This window comes from Drosophila yakuba, chromosome X (assembly GCF_016746365.2).
Source record: "Drosophila yakuba strain Tai18E2 chromosome X, Prin_Dyak_Tai18E2_2.1, whole genome shotgun sequence".
NCBI lineage: Eukaryota > Metazoa > Arthropoda > Insecta > Diptera > Drosophilidae > Drosophila > Drosophila yakuba.
This window is the reverse complement of record NC_052526.2, coordinates 8,328,931-8,353,688: the sequence shown is the minus strand read 5'-3', so window position 1 is coordinate 8,353,688 and position 24,758 is coordinate 8,328,931. Positions and strand designations below refer to the sequence as shown.

Sequence of the window (24,758 nt, the reverse complement as noted above, 5' to 3'; positions counted from 1 at the left end):
AATTCTCGTACCGATTCCCTGAAAACATATCCCCGCAAACCTGAAGATTGCCAAAAGGCAAAACGCAAAAATTTTTCGTGACATAGGCAATCAAAAAACAATACAAAAATCCCAAAAAAAACAAATATAAAAATAAAATAAAATAAACTGACTTTTGTACAGTTGTTTCTGCCTTGTTTCTTTTCTAACTCTGCGCTTCTCTTTCTCTATGCGGAATTGAAATGTTTTTTGTTTGCCTTTGCGAAATTAGCAGTCGCAAAAAAGTTTGCGAATTTTTTGTGTTTCTCTCTTTTTTTCTGGGTAACGCACAAAAGCGCGTTGAGAACGCAAAAAAAAAGAAAGAATATTAGAAAACGTAGAAGAGCTGTCCCCGAATTTAGGTCAAATGCTCAACGTCGTTTCTGCGTGCCGATTGGCAAAAAAGAGAGAAAAAAAAAGAAAGAAGTAAAATAAAACTTTTGCGAATTTTGTTCTCTGCCTCTGGTGATTTTATTTATCTTTTTTTTTTTTGGGCTTTTATGCCAGTGTGTGCGTTAATGTTTTATTAGCTATTGTTGTTGCTGTTGTCGGTGCTTAACTAACGGTTCATCAAAATGATTGCGCCCGCTTGAAAACCAGAAAAGTAAAACTAATAAAAAGAAAAAAAAAAAAAAGAAGTCGAGGAAATAACGAGAAACAAGCGGCCATAGACGAAATAAAATGCCATCAAATTGCCTAGAAAATTGTTAGTGTTTTCTCATGTCGTCTCGAACGAAATGTTTAAGATCTCAATGCTTTTAATTATAGTATTTATTGCTGACTTTTTATATTGGCGATCGCTTGGTTGGTGAACGAAAGCTGTATGTTTATGTGCGTTAATCTGGGTGAATAAATTAAACACTTAGGCTTGGCGAAATGGTTGGCATAAAATTGATGAATCAACTTTCATAACAAATAACAGCCTAACTCATACCCCTTTACTTTTACCTTTTCATAGACCCCATATGGCATGTGCTGTATTGCTTTAGACCGCAACCGTTGACCATTGAAAAATAAATGCATACTTTTAATTTAACTTCTTTTGTTCTGAAAGCGATTTTCGTGTGTTGTCTTAGCAGAGAGCGAGACAAGACAACCATCTGTCTTTCAATTGAGGACAATGAAGTAATCCTTTAACAAGTAAAAACTACACCTACTGACACCATTTCTATGGGCTATATAAATGGTATATAGATTTAGTTAGGATCTGGACTTCAAAGGCTTGTGCATCATGAGACGCCGACGTACGCATCCGATGGCCTCATCCCAGTTGTGCGACGTCTGTAGATCCTCAGCCTTGGCCAATCGCTTTGCCTTGGATGCGACACCCTTGCGTTTGATCGCCTTCTTCTTCGACAGCTTACTAACGCCAGATGCCAGTTTATCCGGTTGCAATTTGCCCGCAGTTTCTGCGGCATCAGTTTTCTTGGTTCGATTGCATTTGCCCGGATTTCGCATCCGTGCGCTCTTCTTCATATCCACACTGGCCATCGATAGAATGTGCCGGATGGATCGGACACGCCTAACGGCCGGTGGCGTAAAACTCCGTATCCGGCGACCGGAAGCTGGTGATACCCTGGAAAATTTGCGATTCGGCTCCGGCGGCACGCGCATAGCTGCCACTTTCGGTGGCAAATCCAATAGATTATCGTACTTGGGGCGCCGCTCATTCAGCTGCGTTCTGAGGCGTGACGGCTTGGGTGGCGGCTTGTAGGATTCCAGGGTATAGCGGGTGCTCTGCTTGCCGCCACCCACCGAGGAGCGGCCCAGGGACCAGAGACCCTTGCTCTCCTTCTGGAAGGCGCGGTAGATGAGGTGACGTGGCACGGGAATAGGCAGTTCTGCATGCCGTTGCTGCAATAGTTGGCAGATTATTTGAAAGAAGTTGTGCGTTTCTGGTGCGTTTTGATTAAACTGGCTTACCGAATCGTATAGCTCCCGCTGGCGCATACTAAGTCCGGGCCAAGTTAACGCCGCTCGTTCGAGCCCCTCATCGATGCTGCAATTGTGCATGATGCACAGTTCGCGGACACAATTGTAGAACTGCAGCGGATTCGCATCGCGTGGCTTGAAGCGGCTCAATGCCTTGATAAGACGAGCACGCTGCTCCCGTTTCTGATCCTCCGTGGTCTCCGGAGCGGATGGTGGACAAGTGTGTCCTTCCTGGTCCTTGGCCATTGTGGTGATACTGTGCACTGCAACTGAATTAACACTATGAATTTTCTTGTTTTTATTTTTTTGTTCGTTCAGCAATCTGGCCGGCGATTTTTAGTGACACATTGAGAATTTTAACTGATACAATAAAAAGTGAGAAAGTCAGTCAGATAATGTCTATTCCGGGCCAGCACTCTGATTAAAGTGAATTCTGGGCCAGTCTATACTAACTGACTTATCGAAAGTGAAAAGGCAGTGGCTACTATGTAGCCAGAATCCATTACAAAACACCATTATTGTTCTGTTAAAATAAAAAAAAATATATATTGTAATAAAACCATATGAAAATCCACTTAAAAAAAAAGGGATGCAAATATTTACTGAGCTGAACAGCTGGACACAATGGGTATGCATACATTGCAACGATCGATCGACATATAACAATGATATAACAATGAAATAGCAAATCCAAAGGGTAACGAAAATTAAACAAAAAGCTCGATTGATCTGAAATTGAAGTAGAAACGGAAATGACTGACCTATCTTAACTAAATTCTTGTGCTATTCAATTCAAAGAGGTTCTGGGAAAATCAGGGACATGCAAATTTCCTGGCAATAAGTAACATAATAATAGGTTTAAATTGGGATTTTACAAACAAAATTTCTAATGCAGTTTAACTTGACCTTTTAATCGTTAGTAACTGTGTATTTAGAAGTTTGCGATCGTCCTTTACTTGTTCGCTTAACCCCTTTTTCCATTAAAAGTTGCTTGGATTTGTGGTGGCCCAAACTAAAAATGGCTGCCAATGGGTTAAATGTGCCAGAAGCGCACCTTCTCTTTCTCTCGCACTCTAGGGGCACTATTTTCATCCCGCACACACACACACACACATATGTATATACGCACGGGAGGGTTAGCAACCCTTACCGCTTGCACGTGTGTGTGTGTGTGTGAGTTCTCACCCTCAAAAAAATACAAGAGAAAAAAAAACAGAGGCATTTGTTCGACCATTAAATGCGTTCAGCCAAGAACTACTACAACAACGGAAGGGTTAAAAGGTGAAAGAGTAGCTGAAGGAATAGGAATAGGAATAGGAACAGGAAGAGGTTGAATAGTGTGTATTTCTCTAGTTTTACTCCTCGTGCGATTGTGTGTGTGTGTGCGTGTGTGTGTGTGTGTGTTTGTGGATGTCCTTAGCTGAAATCGAGCTAACCCTACCCATAAAAATAAATAGGGGAGGGCGTAGAGGCAGCCAGCACACACACCACGCCTCCTCTTTGGCCTACACTGCACAAAATAGTTAGTCAGTAGTTAGTTAGTCTTATAGTCATCTTATAGAAGAAACTTATCGCTTACAAAGTAAACTTAAGATCATACATACATTTTTTTATTTATTACATTTACTAATAGTTATAGTAGCCTAGTTTGATTTCTGTTTTTTTGCTATAACTTTATTTTCACTTTCTTACTGCATTTTTCTGGCAGTGCACATTTTAGAGCCTTGTCTTTGGGCTTTGCGTGTTCCGATTGTTGTTTCTGTTTTTGGGGGTTCTCTGTAGCGATTTTCCAACAAATATTTGGACTATTCGTAGACATCCAATATGCATGGGCTTTTCTTGTTTCTGCTTTATTTTTTTTTTATTTTATTTATTTTTTTGTAGCTCAGAGAAGGCCAGAAAGGGAGGGCAATAGGCCGTAGGAAAGTGCAGGGCGGCCATTGGAATGAAGTTATAGTACAGGTAAACATATACATATGTATGTATGTATGTGCATATATAAAATGCACTTGCCCGTGTGTACATATTTGTATATATGTATAAGTACATATATATCTCCCTTTTGGCCCAACGAATCGCTGGAGCGTGCAGTGTGCGAGCGAGATGGGCTGATTGCCAGTGGTGGGGGAGACAGGGGGTTTTTTTTTTAGTCATGTCTCGTGTGAAAATATGTTTCTTTCATCTTTTTTTTTTCAATTTTTTTTTTGTATTTTCTCTTTACACAATTTGCATTTGCGCAAAAAGTGCAAAAGTTGACACACGCAAAACTCGGCAGCTTATTAGTGTCAATGTATGCGTTTGTCTGTGCGTGTGTGCCTGTGTGTGTGTGGATGCACACACATATGCGTCGCCATTTTGCCGGCCAGTTTACCCATTTTTTGTTTTTTTTTTTTGTTTGCACTAGCCATTTATTATTTTATTTGTATTTTCCTTTGACCCTACTGAGTCGAACCCCCAATGCACTTAATGAAATTCTTTTTTAACGAATTTTCCCCCCTCTCTCTCTCATTCACTCACTCACTCTCTCTCTTTCTCTCGTTGCAGGTGAGTGGCGCTTTTTTATTTATTAATGGATTTTCCATTTACCCATAAGAACGGTTTGACACAAGGATTGGCGGCCAAGGGAACAGCTTGACGTCATGCCAAAAAAAAAAACAAAAAAAAAGTAAAAAATGGTAAAATAAATATAATAACGAAAGCCTGAAGCTCCGTCGAAAAACTGTCGTAAAAAGTGAGCTAATTGGGGTAGGTAAGGTAAGGTAAAAAAAAAGTTAATGTACAAATCAATTGGAAATAATATGATATGGTTAATGAAAATGGAATTGAACTTAGTTAATGGACGTTAAGGTAATGATGTGTAATGGCTAATTTAACGTCATGTTCAGTTGATTAAAAACGGCTAAAAGCTTAGGCTTTTTTTTTCATTCAATTAAAGGGCAAAAAGAGCGCAGAAGAATCATACTTTAATTTGAAGCACTGCACTGTTTACGCACCGAAAATGTTTACTAATAATAATATTGCTGCCTCATCTGGGGAATCCTTCTCATATTTTTCCTCTTTCCTCTCACATTTTTTGTGTGGGCTGCGAAAAAGTTGCGAGTGTCAACAAACAAATCCAATGGAGGCAGTAGAAGTGGTGTGCAGCATTTTTTTTTTTTTTTGCATCTTGTGGCAATCGAAAGAACCGAAAAGTAAACAACAACAAAGTAGCAAAGTAGTGGGGCAAAATCAACAAGTAATAAACATTTGAATATGACAATGTTGTGGGGAGATGTGAAAAGATGTGAAAGGCGCAGATGCTTTCAGTTCGACGCCAACTGAAAGTAAGCCTTGTAATTAAATAATATTCATATGTAATTAAACTTCATTAAGAGCTTCAACTGGGCGGCATTTTTTGCTTACGCTGATATCGAGAAATATTTCTTTTTGTTTCTGCTGAGGCAATTTCCGCATTTCCGCAGATATTCTGCTGCTCGGCAAGTGCTGTGCTTTTGGCATTTTCCAGGTTTGTGGAATGAGCCCAACTCTACAGCCCACAATTCCTTCGCAGCACCTACACTTTGGATGCGAAAGCTACTCGGCAGCCTCCCACTAATCTACTCACTGCTCAACTATGTTAGTTCTTGACTGGGGTTACTCTTTATCTTAAACAGTTTAAATTATTTGAAAAATATAGTTAAGCAACTGTAGATTGAACAATAGTTATTCCTGAATTTATATTTATTTACTGCACTTCAGGTTCTAATATTTTTAAGTACTCCGCATTAAATTGAAAATTATGCTACATTTCTGGCGAATATTTTCCTTTGACTATTGCTCCATTATCTAATTTAGCAAATTTTGATAGTGCATCAAGAGCTTGTCTTCTCACAGTATCAGAGGCGTTTTGTCTTTCTTCCGACTGCAAATGCAGCTCTTGATGTGTTTGTTGCTGTTGTTGCAGCAGCAATGATTGTGGCTGTTGCAGTTGCAATTTTTTTGTTGCTGTTGCACTTTGGTTTTGGCTCTTGCTGCACGCAGAGCACGCATTTCCAGCGTGAAATGCAATTTCTGCGCTAGAGGAATTTCAATTGTGTTGGTGTGGCCCGCAGGGGGATGAGTGCGGGAGGTGTTCTTCCCAGTCTTCGACTCGGACTAGCGTGCACTTGAAAAAATATTTAAAAAAAACATTATCAATGTGGTGTACTCTTTTTTGAAGAGAGCATTGAAGAGATTTCGAGCTAAAATGGAATGAATAGTTTAGAAAACGAAATGCCATTACAGAATTTAAATAACCTAACAGTTTCTCGCAGTGCATGCATGTGTATAATTTGGTTTTCCGTTTGCCGTTGCAACTCCCGCAACTGCAGCTCAGAAACTCTGAAATAAATGGATGGATGATGGGCCAAGTCAGTCTTGGTCTTCAGTCTGCAGTCTTCGGGCCGCAGTCCTCAGTTTGCAGTCTTCAGTTTGCAGTCTTCAGTCTACAGTTTGCAGTCTTCGGCTTTGGCTTAGACCCGGTTCAGTTTTGGCGTTCGTCAGTTTGTCAGTCATTCAGTCAGTCAAACGCACGACGCTCACGCAGAGCACGCAACTTGAATTGTCTTCGCTTGATTCTTCGCCCCGTTTCTTCAGTCTTCAGACGTGCATCCTTCTCTTCTTCTGCCCCATTTCTTCCGCAGCCGCACAGCTTCCATTTTTCTTCACCCGTTTCTTGTTTCTGTGCACTTCTTTTAATGTTAGTTGAACTTGGAGGCCACAGCAAATTGCAGCTCTTCTAAACAACATCCAAGACGTCAAAATCTGCGGTTGTTCTGGAAGATTTGGATTTTGTGCGGGTGTGTTCTTCTTCGCTATGCTGCAGTCCGGTCTTCCCGTTCTTCTGGCTGTTTCAAATCGAAATAGAAGGAATAGGGGAAACAAGAGGAGCAGCGATCTCTTTGATCTTGATAAGCAATTCAAAGTGGAGCATGAGAAGAATTGCTGAAGGAGAATTGCGGAGCAAAGATATTTGTGTCATGATATCAGATCTGGAAATGTTTTACTTTAAAGTTTTATAAAGTTTGTTGCCCAATTTCTATATTACATGATATTTGCAGATTGTAAATGTTTTCGTATCTAAATATTCTGTTTTTTTTTTACCAGAATTTGGTTTTTTGTTTCCATAAAAGTATGCTTTAGTTTTCGATTAATATTTAAACTTTTCTCTTTAGAGATCAATATTAAGTTGATTTTGCTTCTATAATTTTATTGATTTACTGATATTTATAGTCGCATAATAACAGAAAAGCGATTTTCGGCAAATAATCATCTTTAAAAATTGCAAGAAAAATGCAAAAAATATCATTTTTTTTTTGAAAACACAGTTTGATTGGAAATTTAATTACGAACTCAACGAGGTATGGCATTCCATACTTGGACTACTATTTCGAATGTTCTGATAAAAATACTGAAAATTATTTACGCAAAAAAACAGAAAAACGATTTTCGTCAAAATTTCAATATTTATTGGTATTTTTGCTATAACTTGGCTGAAAATGGTCAGAGAGCGAAAAGAATTACAGTTTTTTACTCCTAATTACCAATACTAACCAACCTAATCACTTTTTGACCGACATTGTCAAAATAATTTTTGGCCATTTTATCGCATTTTTTGTAAGGGGTACCATCATCAAAATTTGCAAAAAATTGGAACGACATAGAATTTTTTTTTGAAAACACAGTTCGATTGGAAATTTAATTACGAACTCAACGAGGTATGACATTCCATATTTGGACCAATATTTCGAATGTTCTGATCAAAATGCTGATATTTATAATCGCAGAATAACAGAAGACCAATTTTCCTAATTGTTTGGGGACTTGAAAAGTTGAAAGTAAATTTCAGCATTAAGTGGATTTTATCATTTTAAATTGGATTTTATCAATAAAATTCCTAAATGCCAGGTTGTTTCGTACCTTTAGTACCTTAAACACACTCATCCCCAACGGAATTATTAAAATTACCATTTTAACTGATGTGGATGTGGATAACCCCAGGCAGCAGATGTCGATAAAGATGAATACAAACAGGCAACAAGCAGTCAACACGAAACGAATCAAAGGATCAAGGAAAAACAAAAAGTTGCCAAAAAAAAAACGTAATTTATTCATTTCCAAAAATGTTGAATATGTATGGGAGGGGGATATATTGGCGTTTATATATACATACGTACATATATCGACACTTTGCGAGACGCGTGCCCGCAAATACAGAGCGGCAAAATTGGCACCTTTTTGGGCACGTTCCAGCTGGCTTCGGGTCTTTTGCTCCTTGATGCTTGGTACTTGGTCCTTGGTCCTGCCCCTCACTTATGTTAATTATATTCGCCATGGCTAATTATGTGACCAGAAGAGACCCGACCCTCCTTAGAGGGTTAAGGACCCGCCGGAAAAGGGCCATGGCGGTAAATCGAGTAATTTTCATGGCAATTTCTGCGTAATTCGCTCAACCAGTCGTCGCATGTCTGGCGACAAATGCCGGAATCTATAAAATAAATAATAAAATAATGTGCGCAGCACCCTCCAAGGAAAATGGAGGGAGTGTCCTTCCGCACTGCTACTGTCGCTGGTGTAACTATATAATTATCGTAATTATTTTAATTGTACCTCGAAGAAGGCAAACAACAACAACAACAACAACAACAACAAAAAAAAAAAGGAAAAACAGGAGCGAAAAACGCAAGCCAGAGTGAAAATATAAAATATGTAAACAAGGATCGAAAGCGACGGCATAGACACGAGATAATGCATAATGAATTTTAATTGAAATAATGCAAAAGGTCATTGGGTTCGTTTAAAACGAAGGGTTCTCAGAATTGAAGGGAATTTATATTGAATGTTAAGTTGGGAATATATTATCTTGGGGTTCTAATAAGAGTTAATAGAAACTATTATTTAATCTTAACATAGTTAATTTTATTAGTAAATAGTAAAAATGTAATGTCATTTCAATAGTATTTTCTGATTCCTCATACAATTTTCCCTATACAATGTTTGCACATTAATCAAAGCATTCCCCAATATGCCAACTGAATTTGAGCATTGATACGAGACCCGATAATTTTGCATTGGCTTCCCGACAGATTCTCCTCGGCAGGCCGGCCAAGTTCTATATCTTGTGGCTGCCCCACTCTGCACTCCTCTTGTGGTTGTGGCCAACTGAGTTGTGCCCTGCAACTGGTCAAACCACAATAACTGCAGGTCCAAGACCTTCCCAAAAAAAAAAAAATAAAAAAAAAATAAAGAACGAAGCAGGCAAGGCAGGCAGCAGATAAAGGAAAAAGGCCATAAAAACTGCTGTTCCTACTGCTGTCCGTAGGTCCGGTCGTCCACTTGTCCAGTTGTCCGTATGTCCGTATGTCCGCTTATCCGTGTGTCCGCATGTCCGTATGTCCGTCCGTGGAGTGTCCGTTGCTGCTGGCTACTCTTTTGGTGCTCTTTTTTGTCGGTGGTCCTGCCACTCGCGCCTCTTTTTGTTCTCGACTTCTCGACTCCTTTTTGGACCGCAATCAATGTGAAGTTGGCTGCATTCTTTTTTTTTTTTAATGTTTTGTGTCCCTTCTTTTATTCCTTTATTATTTTTCCCATTGTTGCCTTGCCTTCACTGGCCCCGTTTTGTTGTGTGTGGTCAGTTTTGGTTTGCTGCCTGCTGCCACGGCTGCCACTGCTGTTTTGGGTCCCCGAGTTGATTACTTAATTCTATTGATGACGTTTTGACTGATTGCCTTATGAGCTTTCACTTTTTTGTGCTGCAGACTGCGGAGTGTGCGGCTCAGTTATTAACTGGTGCCGCTGTTATGAATTATTCATGCAACAACCACAAGGCGCACACTTTGTTGCCGCCTTGCTGAACTTTTTTCCTTCGCTCTCCTTCGATGTCCGCTGCTCTGGGACTTCATCAGGCGATCCGATCCGATCCGATTCGATCCAATGCGATGCAATCCAATGCGTTGCGATGCAATGCGATCCGATCGGACAGTCGTGGTCTTGGGTATCAGCTGGGTCTCTGCTCTCGTTAAACGTTTCAATTGACATTGCTGATTACACTGGCCAGCAGGGATGGGTATACCCATTGATCAGAAGGATAAGTGTGAGCATGAACATGTGCTGGCTTCATTTATATCGCTCCCAACTACTTAAACACTCTTAGTCAATGTTCACACGTCTTATTAATCTGAAAATCTGTTTACTGGACTCTTTATTACCTGGCATTTTTTCAGTGCATCTCAAGTGGGTTTTGCTGGGCAGTGTTTACCGCTAGATGACTTTATTAACGCCACTGGTGGCAACATCATCATCATCGTCATCACGACGACCAGCGGACTTGCAATCAAAGTCGCCGACAAAAGTTCCGCGCTTATGGACATACATATAATACAGTCGCACTCATACGTATATGGCGGGCATGATTTAGTGTCAGGCACGGCGAATTCCTTCACACCTGCTAAAGTCTCGCTGTCATGTCAATAATGTCGAAAATCCTACTCCCCTCTCTCTCTCTCTCTCTCTCTCTCTTTGAGCTGACTGTCTCTTTTACTCGCGAGCGGAGTGATACCTGATAATGATGTGACAAAACAGCGGTCGAGATTTTTTTTTGGAGCCCGCAGGCGAATTGAGGTGCATCTGAAAGGAGTTTGTGGCAAAAAAGAAGCCACCGCCCGAGGAGAAGTGGCTAAAAAAAATAAAAAGAAAAAATAAGAAGAAAGAGTTACTGGACGACGGGGTTTAGCCCCCTTTTGGCTGTCATTAACGTGATGTTGTTGCTGTTGCTGTTGCTGTTATGCGTTATTACGCGTGCGCAGCGGCTAAAAAATGAAGGAAGAAAGGCAGGAAAATATCAGGAGGTGTGTGGAGTGGCTGCTTTGGAGGCTGCTACTAGTAGTAGCATGGTGGTACTATGTACCTGTGTCTGTGTCGGTGTCGGGGTGTCCCTCTCCTTTTCAGATATCGCCTGCCAACAACTAAGCTAAAGTGACATTTTGACAGCGATGCGTGATAAACGACGAAAAATGGCCAACTTGGCCACATGGCCACATGGCCTTTGTTGTGGGCTATTTTCGTGGGATTTGGCTTACTTTGGCCTTTAGCAAAAGTCACTTTTTTGTTTTGTTTCGGAAGGAGGTTTACGGCAAAAAGGAAAGTTGCTAAGAAAAGAAAAGTTCATGGGTTAAAAATCCATTTTCTTTCTTTATTTTTAAGGATTTTAAATATGAGTTAAGCATTTAAATTGAAACGCTGACATTTCCCTTGATAAAAATACTTTAAACAAGAGTTCATAAAATATAATTGTCTAAAAAAATTAGGTTTCGCTATACTCGAAGTATTTTTTTTGTAATATTTAATCTTTGAGATCTATGCGATTTATTCATCTGTTAAAGGCTTAATGTTAAGTGTGTTTTACTTGATTTAATTTCTTGTATAGCAGCCGCACCCGCACAATCATGAGTTGTGCTCCACAAGAGCCATGAGCTCCCCAACCCCATTTAACCCCCGTCCCTCGATTTTAACCCCTGTGCGCCTGACAATGCGTCCGCTGGAGTCGCATAAAAATGTTCGATGCCTGGCAAATAAAAAAAAAAAAAACTATGAAAACCTCCGGAGCACAAACATGCCGAGACAACTAGAGAGGTGGGTGGGAGGGGGGTGATGGGTTTTTTCCAGGAGGGGCCATTGGGGGCTTTAGGGGGTTAAAGGGGGCTTGACACGAGCACCACACAGTGGTCGCGTTTTTTAAAACGCGAACAAAACGCGTGGGCGCACAATAGAGTTGTTGCTGTTGCTGTTACTGTATTTCTTCGTTTTTGGTTGTAGTTGCCGTTGATTGTTGTTGTTGTTGTTGGGCGGCTGACTTGAGAGTTTGACTGCGCCGCTGGATTTTGACATTTTCTAACACGCGCCTGCCAAGCGGCATAAAAATTGACATATTATAATGTCATGGCGTCCCCGATTTGCGCCACTGCGTCCAACAAACATGCCAGCCAAAGGCAGCCAAAATAAACTGCAGGAAAATCTCTCAATCCGTCAACGGATTCTGCGTGGGTGGGCGGCAATGGAAATCCCGCTGCGGACGGAACGGTACGGTACGGTACGGTACGGTACGGGACGGGGCGTGGCAGTGTGGAAAATCGAAGGCGCAGGCGCACACACAGATAACCAAGTTTTGTTCGAGTTTTGTTTGTTGTCGTTTTGTTTTGACACAGTTGTCGTTCAACTGGAGTTTCCTCTTCGGAAAATCCAATTTTTTTCTGTCATTTTCAGTCCTTGAACGCATTTTTGTGAAGTTTTTGATGCATTTAATGACTAGCATTAAAGAAAACTCTTATTTAACATATCACTAAATATGTTTTAAAATGCTGAGCTACTTTACATATCTTATTCCTGGTTTTTTTTTTTTTAAGATGTACTAAGCATTAAAGCTGTTTTTTATGGGTATTATTATATTTATATTTTCTTTGAAGAGCCAGTAAGCTCAAAAGCGATTGTTGGGTTTTTTACGAGTTAAGGAAACACATTTGACTTTCCGCAACGACTGTCAGTATATCCGAGATAATTTCCGTGACAAAACTGTCTTGAACAACTCTCAACCCACAAGTTTCTGGAGGCCCCAGCTCACGCACTTTTTCGCAGCAGTTTTTTCTGTTTCTTGAGAGGTTTTTTTTTGCATTGGGTATTTTTTTTGTGGTCGGGACACAAATCGCAATTGAGTCTCTCAGTTGAGTTCAGTTGTTGTCTTTATCAGATTGTTGCAATTTTCTGTTGTTCAATGTTTGGCTGTTGTTGTTACGGCGATTCGTTGTTGTTTTTGTTGTTGTTGTTGCACAGCCCGCACTCTCTATGGAAAGATCTTTATCAGGCTTTATAGGTACGCTTTGGTTTTACCCCCAACGAAAGCAACAAACATGGCAGAAAAACATGTAATGAAAATTATGACAAGCCAAAATCCACAGTGAGCGAAAAAGAGAGCGCGATAGATGCACGAAAAGAAATCAGGAATCGTATTTCCACTTTAAAACGGACAATTTCCTTTTTTGCATAAGCTGATATTAAGTTCCAATGTGACCATGCGCTCTGCCAACAACTATATTAGAGTGACCTTTTGTTGGTGGTAGCTTAGAGTTGTTTTTTTTTTATCCACTTTCAATGATTCCTTTTGTACTATTAGAATCGAGATTAGTTTTTTAAAAAAAAGGGCATTTTTTTCTGTGCAAAGTTGGAGAAGAAAAATTGTAATGCGAAAAAATTATAATTCAATGGAAAATTGCGCCCACACACGCCTCACCAACAATTGTTTTTGGTTGTTTGGTTTCTAGCCTTATCGCTCAGCGGAAAGCGTTGTTGTTCAATGTTGTCAACGTTGTTGCTCTGGTTATTGTAACTCTGTGTGTCTGTGCTGAATTCTTTTCATATTTGATTTTCTCCTTCCTGCCGATGGTGATGGATTTGCAATTGCATTAGGTAAATCCCACAGATATGCTGCTTTGCAGTGACATAAAAGATTAAACGACCGATCTAGTTTAAGTTGGCTGTATCAAGATCGGTTACCAATCACGACATTAAAATTGGATTAAGTACGCATATATCTTTACCTCTTTTTCTTTCACTTCGCTCGTGATTCGATTAATGATCATTACAAATTACACTTGCCATTCGCCATTCGAACACGATTCGCTGCCATTCTTTCGCTTTCCTGTAAACATAATTACCATGATTTCTAACCGTCTTTTAATTGAATTAAATACGAACAAGCGTTCGCTGCATAATAATAAATTGCCGTCGATTGACGATCGTTAGCAGTAGTCGGCTGCAAAAGCGAAAGTTGCGTTCGCCAAATTGGCCAAGATCGCATCGCAAAAGAGCTCCTTCCTTCAGCTTCATATCGCAATGGCTATATCGTCACATACCGCCTTCTCTTTCTATTTTCCTGTCTCTCTTTCTGTCTCTGTCGCCGGTAGTCGTCGTCCTGCTCCGTTGCTGTTGCTGTAAATTAAGATCGTGCGATTAGCGCTGACAGCGAGGCGAGCGATCGGGCAATCGGTCCATCGGTCGATCAGTCGGGGTAATCGCAAAAATCGGTCTATCGATCGCTGGTTTTTGGGTGAGGAGGAGCTTTCTACATTTTTAATGAGCATTTCAGCTGCACCATCGATCGTGAGCCAGCGGCATCACTCCCTCTCTCTCTCTCTTTCTGTGGCCAATCCATCTTTTTCCCAGTGGATCGCAGTTCATCCATTATCGAAATCGAAAAACCACAATACCTGTTCCGATTGTTGTGTGGGTGGCCTCGTCTGTTGTCTCTGTTATCGGGAAACCCCAAACGAAATGAAAAGGCTAAGCATTAAACTGCAGAGAAGTTTAAATCAATAAAATTACTGCTTTTATATTGGAGATAGTAGAATGCAAACGATTCATTATGATATAAAGGTATAGGGCAAAGGATTTCCAAGAAGGTGTAGTTATGAGCCTTAGATTCATATGTATGTTAGTTGGATTTTTAAGTAGCTGCACTATTTCTTGAGGCTTCCATCTTTACTATTCAATAATATTAAAACTATTTATTGTTTTATTTGTGCTGGCCTAAAAGTACCATTTTAACGTATTTTTTTTCTATTTAAGAGCACTGCCAATTTTGTGTTGGCCAGCATCTTCTTGGGCAGCCCGAGGTTGTTGTTTCTGTTGTTGCTGCTGTTGTTCGTGTTGTTGACTGTGTTGTTCTTGTTGGATTTGTGCGGGTGCGGATAACTTGGCCAGGTCGCCTTGCTGTTGCTGTTGCAGTTGCTGTTTTGTTTTTCGCTGTGTTTTTCGAACGATCGTTGTCGTCGTCGTCGTCAGCGTCATCGTCGTTTGCAGTACCCAGTACCAAGTTCCAAGTTCCCAGTTCCCAGTTCCCAGTGCCAAGTCCCCAAACCCCAAACCCCAATCCTCAGTCTTCAGTCCTCAGTCCTTGTCCTCCCAAACTGCCAAACATCTCGGGACTCCTTTGGGCCTGTCCGTGAGTGTATGTATGTGTATGTATGTATGTTGGTCCGTTGTTAATTTGCGTTTTGTTGCATTTGTTGTTGCTGTTGTTGCATTGGTTGTTGTTGGCTGGCTGGCAAATTGTTACACGCGTTGCCTGCTTTGATGTCTTTATGGGTTTTGAATTTAGTGTTGGCCTGCCCCGCACAATCGTGACTGCCAGTCGTTGGATGGGGGAGGAACGGCGTTGCCACGAGGGAGAGTTCACGGTACACAGTAAAAAAATGTAATACCTTCGCATCCTCCCTTGTAATTATTCACTATGCTGTGATATGTAACGGGGTACTTTGATTTTCAGTCGAAAATATCGATATTATTTTGAACTTGATTAAATTCTATTTCTAAAAAAGGGGTATTTTACATTTCGTCGGCAATTGTTCTCCGTGTACCTGTGGCCTATCTACCTCACCCACCAACTCCCCCTCAGAAGACATAATCAAATGTGGACAAAATTATTGAGCAATTTAGTTTTACTTTATGGAGCAATTGCTTTGGTTCAGCGGGAACTTACAGGAGGTTTTGGGGATGGGGTTTTTGGGATCTGGGATCCCAAATTTTGCCGTTGGTGCTGATGCTCCGAAAAGTCTGCGGCATCATCATCACCAACCTCATCCTCATCCCCATCATCATCATCATCATCATGGCGAGATGATCATTCTGGGCCGCGTTTACTTTATGTTTATGCGGTAAATGGCATTAATGGATTTATAGATTCACGTTCCAGAGGTGGTGCCTCCATTTTATCCCCACCCCCCCCACTTCGTTTCCCTGGCTGCAGCTTGTTTACGCTTAGTTTTGATTAGGATTTATGGCGATTTATGGCAGGCCTGTGGGTGCAAGGAGATGCTGCGGGTGAACTCCTTTTCAAGGCGCACTTTCTGCATTGGCAGGCCCTCTAAAACGGCATCAATCATGATGGAAGGCGCACTAAATGTTGGTAATTATGTTTGGGGCCAAATGAGTGCAGCAAAAAGGTGATTTCAATAGGTGCATTAATCATAAAGATCGCAAATAAAGTTGGATATTCAAGGCAAATAGCTACGCACGCTTTATAGTTTATATAATTACTTGAATTTAAACCTTAAGCATTATATCCTTCTCTGTACAATCAACCAATCAATCATCCCGTTCAAATGCGTTTAGTGCCAATCATAAATTGAGCATTCAAAGAGCACATGATATTTCCTTATCCAGCTTACATTAAATTCACAAATTCTATCTAAATAATGAGGCTTTCTACCACGCAAGTCAATCAATCAGTTGAGTTTAATATTTTTCTTATGGAAAATCCCTCAGTTCCTTGGGGTCAATATGGCTCATTAGCAAAGTTCAATCATCGTGGGCCACGATCAAAATGAATGCATGCACTTATGTCAATCAGGGATTGCTTGACTTTTTGTAGTGCCTTCTTTCAGCCACAAATGGTCACCCACACTAGTGATTTGATTGATAGTTGCATTGAGTTGGCCAATCCCAAAGTCCCGAGACCATGACAAAGTAGTTTGTCCATTACTTCGTCTCGTCCCTTTACTCGTTTAAGGAACGTTGCCTTTTCCCTTCTGGGGTATTTACCATTTGAAATGACCTCTTAAAGGGTATTACGCTTTTAGATTTTTTTAGGTATTGAGCGAAAACTGTCACGCTTAGAAGTTAGTATTCAAAATGCATGAGAAACTTTTGCTATATACTTAAGCACCATATCATTGCACTATATGAAATCTGCAGAGCATTAAGGTTTTCGGTCTAAAGTCAGTTTATTTTTGTTCCCTACCATTCTTTTTTTTTTTTGCTTTTGCTGGGTGATTTTGCCCTTTGGCCAAAAACTGTCGCAACTCATCAATTTTCATTCACCGGCCGTGGCCAAGACGCGTCTTTGCAGCTATTATTCACGCCTAGGCAACGGCGTTCCTATCCGAGTTTGGCTGCAGCTCCAACTCCACCGATGGCTCCACATCCTCTGTCCAGGGTTTTACCCCCATTTACCCCCCCTCAGGTTTTCCACCTTTTGAGCCACTTTGACGTTAAGCCAGAGCAATGAATGCTTTTAGCTGAAAACTGAGTAATTGAGTGACAATTAAGTTATTTCTAGACGAACAAGCCGCGATCGCCGTCCTCGGTCCTTGGCTCTCCAACTGGCCGACCAAGCGACCAGTCTTCTCGCCTTTTTTTTTCATTCCCTCCGCCGACTGGCTCTTTTTATATATATATTTTCTTTTTATGAAATATTGCCAAGTTCATATCTCAATTATGAGTGCCGACGCTGCTGGGCACAGTGGTGCCAAAGTGATGGTAAAATGGGGACACACTATCATTTCAAATATTATCCAAGATGTGCTTGAAGTTATCTTAAATAGAATTTTATATAAATATATATTGATGATTAAATTGTTAAATATGAATTTAAATCTTTTAAATTTTAATTTTTTTATCTTATTTTAAGCTCATTCTCTTGTGCTTTGAACCACTGTTTGCAGTGCCGCCGTGGCTGCTGCACTTTGTGCCCCTCATCCTGCTTTTCCCTGAGTGAGATTAATCGCAGCTTTGACAGGAGCTGCATTTGCTGCTGCATTTCGGTTTTCTTGCCGTTTGCATGATTAAGCAATTGCGCGGGGTGTGTGCGGGGTGGTGGTTAAGGAGGGGGCGGTTGGCCAGCGGGGGCGTGGCAGACCGCTGGCTGCCTTTGACATTATCACCAAAAGTGCCGACCGCGCAGGCGCGGAGTCATCAACACAAGTAGAGTCAAGTCAATCAGCGGCGAACTCCATTTGCTCCTCCTGCCCCACATCATTAACACTCAAACGCCTAGAGTTTATTTCTCAGGTTCCCAACTATTTTTTCTGATACTCTACTTTGGGGGTACTCCGGTTGCCTTGTGCATTGAATATTTACTAATTATAAATTATAATTTCTATGAAAATTACGAATTATAAGACCATAAGTCTGTATTTAGTTTTTTAATGCTTAGAGAAGTTAGATTAGACTCAATATTTATTTGGTTAGGGCATAGAAAACGTCGGTTTCGGGCTCATTGTTTTCACATCCAAGTTTTTTTTTTCGACTTTTTGTCTCTCGTTTGGACGTTGCCTTTTGATGTTCGAGGACTGGGATTTGGTGAACTTTAACATCGCTTATGTCAAATTATGTCTTCATTTGCCCGGTAGAGGGCGTGGCGCCTGCAGGTCTGTAACCATCCCCGATATTACCGCCCTCTCTCCCCCTCCCTCTGTTCGTTCCTTCTCCAGCTGATTTTTCCATTCTCTTCGCTGATTTATGGGCAAAAGTGCATTTGGCGGCGGCTTGTTTTTGTTTACGTTTTACCGCTGACAAAACGCTGCAATTTTTTGTTCGCACTTCTCTTGAAATATTACGCATACGCCGCGTGTGCGGCTGCGGGTGGAGATGGGTGGGAATGGGAATGGTAATGGTACAGTGGGTTAGCGTGGATAGCAGCACCGGGGCGGTATTATGACAAATTGCACAAGAGCTGCGCGCGAACTTGAGAAAACAAATGCGATAGGAAAACATGCAAAAAGCACAAAAGGCGCTACACAAAAATAAAAATACAAATAACAAAAAGGAGGTGGGGAAAAAATAAGAGTACACACAGAGAAAAACAGACGCCGAGCGATATGAAAAGCGTAGCAACAAAGTGCAGGAAGCGTTTACCGAAAGGGCGCGGATGGACGGGGGGGTGTGGGAGTGCAGTGGGGCTCTGGGTGAAGGGGGTTGGTGGGCGTCGCGGTGGAAGCGTGTGCGTATGCACTCGACGCTGCCAACGCGTCGTCGCTGATTGTTGTTGTCGCTGTCGCATTACATAAGCCGCATATCGTTTCCGCCACAGCGCCCACACACAAACACATACGCATACATACATACGTACAGATACCCCCGCACAGTGGGTCAAGAGGTGATCGACAAACAAATGATGAACGGTAATTGAATGGGCGGAACGCCAACGAACGAACGATCGAATTGGAAATTAAAAATGATTTTAGAAATTTATACGTTATATTTAAATGTAATAATATAAAAAAAACGTACAAAAATTACTACAATGCTCGTAATAAGTTTAGTTTTTGTGAATGCGAAATATTGCATACTTTGCGGGGTATTACAATGGAATTTATGTAAAGGAATACGATTTGTTATTTAATCGGCTTTGCCCCATACCTTAATTATTCTTTTTCTTAACAATTTAGAAACTACTTTTTATTGGTTCCTCTCAAAGGTGAATAAATGTTATTGCGATCGCCGTTTGATGCTTGATCTCGCCCACTGTGCGCCTTGTGCGGCGAAGAAGAAGCAGCAGAAGTAAAAGAAGAGGAAGCAGAGTCCGTGTGCATTCTCCATTCCCACATTCTCGTGTTTTTTTCTTTTTTCGTCCGTACGTTCTTTTCGCATTTTAGCATTCTCCCACAGCTTTTGTGCACTCGTTCTCGTTCTCGTTCTCATTCTCCTCCTCCTTCTCCGCTGTGTTCTCGTTTTCGTTTTCGCACATATCGGCCCTCTCCCTCGGCGCCATCCACCTCCCCCCCGCGCTCGCCCTCCCACTCGCACACCCACTCGGCGGCGATCGCATTGCGCATTGCGTTGCGCATCAGAACAACGTTCGACCTTGACAGTGAAAATTCAATGGCAGCGACGTCGCAGTCGCGGTCGACGTTGGCAGCGACGCGCTTGCAATTGACGAGCGCAAATTGTTGTTCTATATACATACATAAATATATATGTATATATATACACACACACCAATAAATACGCGAGTGCGTACAGTAAAAGATCGAATATTATTTAAGCACTTTGCTCAATAAGATAAAATATTACGTATACGTCATGCCTTTAAAAATATTTCAAAAATGTTTGTCTTGTTTGTTGTTTGTTTTGAAAAACCTGGCTTTTTAAAAAGCAGCCTGCAAAATATATCATTTTATTAACATTTCTCGAGGGCACACTGTACCCGACATGGGTGTGTGTCGCCATTTGGTTCCTGCACTAGTTTTTGCAATTTGTAGAACTCAAACATTTTGCGTATGCTATCGTCTGAATGACCGATTGTTTGTTATTTTTGTTGCTCCTGCTGGTGTTGTTGTTATTGTTGTTGTTGCTTTAGGTGCATTCGCCGCACGACCTTGAACATTGTAGTTTTTTCTCGCAATTGGCAGCGTGCGCACATAAAACAAACAAACAAACACACTAGCCGCACATGTGTGCAGATCGGCACAGATATGTATGTAAATCGGCCTGTGGATATCTATTATGTGCACAACTAGAAAGTCTTAGTCTTTTACACTCTCTTCTCGATCGAAAAAGAAGCCTTAAAGGATATTTCAAGTTTTTGGCTTAAAAAAATATCTTATAGTCATATAATATTTATTTAAAAGGAACAGAAACCCTACTTTATTTCGTAAATGTAAAATATATATATTATTTTTTGATACCTTAGACAAACCTTAACCCTATATCGCCATACGCCCACTTACTACCCTTTTGCCATGCCTTGCGTACTTAAGATCCTACGCCTTATACCTTGTGATTTGTGTTGAGTTTTTGGCGAATTATTTTTGGTACTTTTTGCGCAACTGGGCGAAAAATAGGAAATGGGAGGAAAAAAGAGAAAAACCTTACCGCATTTGTATAAAAACTGTGTTTGGCAATGAAAACCATTGGCCATTGGCTCTTTGCAACATTTTACGTGCGAGATTCGAATTCGTTTGTTGCTGATTTCGCCAAGAAAATTTCAACAATTTGTGCACTTTCTTTTGTTTGCCAGCAAACAGTTTGAAAGTGCCATCGGGAAGGTGGGGGGTGGGCGTAAAGGGGTTTATCAAAGGGGGGTGGGGGATTGATGGGTGGCCTGGTGGGGGGTCTTGGCAACAGCTGCCTTGGCTCGATTGCTGGGTTAAGTTTTCAAGGGCACGCGCGTGCAATTTGCGAATGGAATGGGAGAAGCCTCCTATACACAGAGAGGAACAAAATTAAATTCAATTAAAAAAATATTCATGTATTTTTTAGGAAAAGCCCTATAATTGCCCTTTGAAACTAAGAATTTGTTAATTTCTTAAGCATATTCTAGAGCACAATTCATATTTTCAACGAACAGAATGCGTGCCAGATTTCTCTCTGTGCATTGCCATGCATGATTGTGCCTGTAAACTGAGTAACGAGTGGGTGGCGACTTTGGTGAAATTAAAAATAAAACAACGCGTTAATTGCAATTTTACACCGATCAATTTCAAATTAACTTTCAATATGAATTTTACAAAATATTTGACTTAAATTAGAGGAACATCTTAGAAATTCTAGTATAAAAAAATAGTAATTAAAAAAAAATAGTGCAATAAAAAAACCAGATAAAGTGCAAGAGACAGGAATAAATCAAGTAAAATAAAACAATAAAATTATGAAAAAAAAATTAGAATTAGAAAAACCTGTTTCTGGCCCACACTATTCGCGTCCTCTCTCTTCCACCACGTCACTGCCTCTCTCTTTCGCACGCGCTTGGCCTTGCACTTACGCCGCTGCGTTCCGCTGCCGACGCTACCGCCGCTGCCGGCGTCGTCGCCAACGCCACGCTCTGCACTTCCGCACACACGACAAATAAAAACAAAAAGGCGAAAAGCGACTAACGAACAGCTGACGAAGCGTGGCAGCAAAGTGCCGCCGCCGCCCGCTCTCCCTCCTGTAGCCCTCCCTCTCTGTCGCACTGGTCGTTCCGCTCAGCTCCGTCCCGCTCACTCGCCGCGCCGCCAGCCTCTCGCTCGCACTGCATCTCGACGGTGAGTGCAGCGAAAAGTGAAAAGTTTGCAAAAAGAATGTTAGAATCAGTGCTGATCTGGGTTGAGACTCGGAAAAAAAGCTGAATATTCACCTGTGCATCGTTTTTTAATTAAAAATATTGCAAAATAAATAAATAGCTAGGGATAATAGCTTCAGAGACTTGAGAGACAGAGATTTCAGCTTTAAAATCTCATTTACTTACAGTTTTTTTTTGTGAACGAAGGACCGAAGCTTGCGTATTTCTAACGTTTCTTGCAATTAGAAAATCATAACTCAAAATTGGCCTAAGAATTTGCTATATGAACAGTTACATAACGTGAGTGAAAGCTAACTGGGCGCTGATTTTCCGGCAAAGTCATCAGCGTTTTGGCATCTCTGACCCGTAGAACCAGCCAACTGCAGCTGCGTTTTGCCGTCGTCGTCGTCGCCGCCACCGCTGCCCATCGTCAATTTTTATTTTATTTATTTTGCCCGTGGCTTGTGTGTGTGCCTTGTATTTGTTTCTTCTATTTTATTTTCTTTTTTTTTTCATTTTTATTTTCTTTTTTTTTGCTCTATCGTTACTCGTTTTCATTTCGCCTGCTGCGGTTTCAGTTGTCATTTTACTACAGCCGCTGTTAGTTAGTTATTTGTATGCGTCGTCGCGCGTTTTCCCACTGAGGCAACTGCAACGCGAAGTTGCAGCAACAGCAGAGGCAGCAGCAGCAGCAATTGTTGCAGCAACAGTCGCAGCAACTGTTGCAGCAACGGCAACAGCAGCAACACATCCTTCCTAAGCGTGCGCGCGCGCGTTTTAAAACGCGCGCAAAAATCGCCTCGCGTTTTGGCGATTCTATTCTATTCTCTTCGGTTTCCTTTTTTTTTTTTGCATTTGCCGTTTGAGATTTGTGCATGTTCTTGGTGAATTTGCTGCTGTTTCAGTCGCTATCGCGATCTTCTCAAGGCTGCACGCGTTTTCTGCTGACGCCGCCGTTTGCGTCGCTGTCGCGTCGTCATCGCGTCTGCGTCGCGTCTACGTGTTCAAAGGCAGAAATTCCTTTCAGTTCGTGCCGTTCGCCTTCATAATTCCCCCTAATTATCCGCCGCACTCTTAATATTTGCAACGTTTTTTCTACGTTAATTTTTTTTTTTTCGGTGTTTTTGTGTAATGTGCAAAAAGCGCACAAGAAATAAACGCCACGTTTGAAAATGCATGCATAACGCATATAAAGTTCAAGGAAGTCCGAAAGGCCAACACATGATATAAATTAAGGAAATTGGTGGTCGACAAACAAGTAAAGAAAATTGGAAAATTTCATGTAGAGACTGATATTCGGTTTTGTGTGCAATATTTATCTTTGCCAGAGCGGTGTAATATTTGTGTTCTATTTGCCGCTGCCTGCTGCATAAGCAAACAGGGTGAGTCAAGTCGCGTGAAATCGCATATAGCGCACGATCACTCACACATGGCGTATACGCGATGCGTCAAGCATACGCAGTGTGGGCCGTGCAAGTGTGGTAGTTACGTAAAGATTTTGTACAGCTTGAGAAGTTTTAGGCTTAAAATTACTAATTATATCCCGTGCGTTTTTTAAGAAATTATTTTATAAATTAAAATCACCTAAAAAAAATACTTTTAATCAATAATACAAGAAAATAACTAAAGTGTACTGCAACACACATATATCACATTGCAAATTAGAAGTTGAATTTTGTGATTCCTTTAAATATTTTATAGCACTACGATTTCTTTCTTCTATTTTATTGAATGGCAGACTTTCTGTCGTGGTGCTAAAGCAAAATATTCTTCAATTGCCCTGAAAATTATATTTGACCATTTTTGTTGTTGTAGCTCGTACTAGTATCATATATATATTTTTTTGTTGTTGTTCCTATTATTATTATTGCCGGCTTTGGCTTTATCAGTCATTTGCTTGTGTATTATCAGTCTAACGAGCCGTAAAACCAAAGCAAGCAGACAAAAAAAAATTCGAAAACGCCTGAAATTCAATTAGAAACAAAAAACTCGCACAGCGGAGAAATTGTTTGGAATTGCATATATGCAAGTGCTCAGCCGTTTTGGCGATAAACGCGCGCTGCCACTTAGATTTTTTTTTGGTTTCTTTTTTTTTTGTTTCTTTTTCGCCGCTGATAAGGCGAAGGCAAAGTGCGCTCGTGTGGGCGGTGGATTTGGTCGGTGGGTGGGAGTGGGCGGCAGGGGGAGGTCCAAGGGCACGGCATGCGTGTGCGATAAGCAAAGAAACGAACTGAAAGATCAGGTGAATGCTATATTCGGCGCTGCGTTTCGCTATTCGTATTTATGACTACATACTGAGATACACTCAGTGCTTTATAATCTGTGCACAATTATATATTTTTTTTTATGTTCTAATTTAGGTGTGTTCTAATAGCCTAAATGAACTTCTTGTTAACAGTTGATAGAATAGAAATAAAAATCCTTTAAGCATATTAGTTGAAACTCAGAGTTGCCAAGTTTTGGAGCCTTACCTTTTTTGTATATTTTGAGGGACTTTTCTATGTTTTTGCCCTGCTTAATGCAGCGCAACGAATTGCGGCGAGCGGCAAAAAAGCTTTTCATCAGCCCACAGTCGACAAACAACTAGCCAACAACAATGCCAACAACACACCCGTAGACACAGAGCAACGTGGCAACAACTGCAGTACCGAGCGACAGAAACAACAGCAACAACAATAGCAACAACAACAGCAACAGGAGCGTGAAAAACATTTTCCCACGATTTGAGTGCGGCGACGATGACGTTCGTCACCTAGAGAGGAAAACCGCCCCTCTTCCCGCCCCACGAAATTGCCTCTCCTCCCACTCGGCCTCATCTAAATGCAGACGCCTTTCAATTCTTCTGGTGCCGCCGCTTCCCTTTTCTTCCCCCTCCCCCACCCCCCCGGCTACAATCTCTTTTATACATTTGTTGCTGTATGGGAGGGGAAATTCGGGAAAAGGGTAGATTGATTCGCGTTTCCTTTTTCGGTATGCAAAA

General features: G+C 41.1%; 2 protein-coding genes across 5 annotated transcripts in view; one reads left to right on the top strand and one right to left on the bottom strand.

The window, feature by feature from the left end:
- LOC6524667 (pneumococcal serine-rich repeat protein) overlaps window positions 1–24,758 on the top strand; it is a 122,984-nt gene that overhangs the window by 10,923 nt on the left and 87,303 nt on the right. Inside the window, exon 1 of one of the 4 annotated variants that reach the window (XM_002100488.4) lies at window positions 22,364–23,160. The exons of the other annotated variants lie outside the window; for them this stretch is intronic. The gene's annotated coding sequence lies outside the window, so the exon portion shown is untranslated. Of the gene's footprint in view, window positions 1–22,363; window positions 23,161–24,758 lie in introns of those variants that run through there. 4 annotated transcript variants of the gene reach the window in all.
- LOC6524673 lies at window positions 1,041–2,395 on the bottom strand. Its single transcript, XM_002100494.3, has 2 exons — window positions 1,942–2,395; window positions 1,041–1,872 (listed from the first exon to the last, which is right to left on the bottom strand). The coding sequence occupies exons 1-2, from the start codon at window positions 2,194–2,196 to the stop codon at window positions 1,219–1,221; spliced, it is 909 nt and encodes a 302-aa protein (XP_002100530.1). The 5' UTR covers window positions 2,197–2,395; the 3' UTR covers window positions 1,041–1,218.